Source organism: Drosophila sechellia, chromosome 2L, assembly GCF_004382195.2.
Source record: "Drosophila sechellia strain sech25 chromosome 2L, ASM438219v1, whole genome shotgun sequence".
NCBI classification, from domain to species: Eukaryota; Metazoa; Arthropoda; class Insecta; order Diptera; family Drosophilidae; genus Drosophila; species Drosophila sechellia.
In genome coordinates, this window is record NC_045949.1 from 14,904,781 (window position 1) to 14,906,419 (window position 1,639).

The 1,639-nt window shown below is 39.2% G+C and overlaps 1 protein-coding gene across 1 annotated transcript; it reads left to right on the top strand.

The window, feature by feature from the left end:
• The first annotated feature begins 463 nt into the window (after window positions 1–463).
• LOC116802423 lies at window positions 464–1,342 on the top strand. Its single transcript, XM_032726904.1, has 2 exons — window positions 464–709; window positions 775–1,342. Exons 1-2 carry the CDS (start codon window positions 596–598, stop codon window positions 832–834), a joined length of 174 nt encoding a protein of 57 aa, XP_032582795.1. The 5' UTR covers window positions 464–595; the 3' UTR covers window positions 835–1,342.
• Window positions 1,343–1,639: the final 297 nt, after the last annotated feature.

Sequence of the window (1,639 nt, forward strand, 5' to 3'; positions counted from 1 at the left end):
ACTCGGAATTTCAGGCCTTTCAGATTGACACGCTCCTGGGCTTGTGTAAGCAAATCAGGACATCTCAAGTAGAATCTTGCACGATGGAACGAACGAAATCATTTGGAAAAGTATCGATATAGTTTTACTTTTAAAATATGGTATCAAATACGTATAATTTATTTAATGTCTTTGCTACCGCATTTGCTTAATTATTAAATAAACTTACTGGCAAATAACTTTGACCATCCAGTTTATACCATTCCAACACTATTTACTTTCCGTAATGAGTGGTAATCAATGAACGAATGACTGCTCAGATGGTTTTTGGCCTCAATTTTGTTGACAGATTTTCCAGCTCGCATTTTGGGGTGCTGCTTTTTGCTCTTGATGTTGACGAAGTAAGCCAAGGAATAACTTCAAAGTAATGTTAACTAAAGTTAAAAAAGGAACATTTATTAAATTCCACTTAAACTTCCTGCCGGTCGCTCTAGTCGCTCTCCACTATACTCGGTATACTCAGCCGGGGGAAAATTCCTGGGAAGAAGGGAAAAGCCTGAAATGCTAACTAAGAAGTTTGAAATGCTGTTGATGTTTTTTCGCAGGCATATTTCCCATGCCTTTTAGTCTCTTCAAAACAGCCAGCATAGCTGTAGCTGGTCGCCATCCAAAGTTCAAGAGCTTTACGGCAATAACTTTAAATAGAAGAGACCCATCTTGCGCCCAAATGGTTTGTCATCAAATTATGTATATCGTTGATTGTTTCTTTTCTGTTTTTTTTTTTCATTTTGGTAGGAATTTGGTGCGGCCAAAACCACGACGACGGGGTGGAAAACAAGAAACGGGCATCATTAAAATACTGTTACCGGCCTCTGGTCTCTGGACCTTGGACTCTGGACTCTGGACTTTGGGCAATGCCAGTGCTCGACCCCGAAAACTCTTCTGTGTCGACAGAGGGCAACCGCAACCAAGATTGTTCAGGCATATACCCTTTTTTAATTTGCAACATGTCATTGGCAGAAAGACAAGTAAAAGGGACGCAGTAGCGGGGCAAAAAGGGGGGGCCACGCCCCCGTCAGCTCACGCTTTGTTGCGCCTTTTGTTGCCGGGCCTTCTCTTGGTTTTTCCCCACGCTCCTTTTTTGCGCTTTGGCCAAATAACCCAAGCAAAAACAGAATTAGCAGCAACGCCGACGACAGCGATGGGAAAAGCAGAAGATGAAGCGCAGGCAAAACAGGACACGGCCGAAATTCACAGCGAGGGTAGGCCGAAAAGTTGTAGAACCAGTTTCAAAAGGCTACAAGCAAATCGAAAATGAAGCCAAAAATATCTATTTAAAAGTAAATGTTAAAAGTCACATTCTTAATAGCTCCTTACCATTGTTAATTTTCATAAAATATATTATTGCATATTATTTAAAAGCTCAGTCCGTTATTAAACACTCTTATCAAATACCAAAAAATTTTCACAAGCATATTTTTTTAGACATATTTACATATTTTACAGAAAAAATCTTTAAAGGAGCTATACATTTTTGAAAAATCCAAGAATTGGGCCAAATTCTGTAATTCCTTTAAGCATGGGCGAAATTGCTATGATTTATTTGCATGAAATTTTAGTTGGCAATCAACTTTTGAAAACAAATCCTTTAATCGACCTA

Coding starts and splice junctions, on each gene's coding strand:
- LOC116802423 (XM_032726904.1), top strand. CDS start 596: ATGCCTTTTAGTCTCTTCAAAACAGCCAGCATAGCTGTAGCTGGTCGC. Junction 710..774: donor ACCCATCTTGCGCCCAAATG/GTTTGTCATCAA, acceptor TCATTTTGGTAG/GAATTTGGTGCGGCCAAAAC.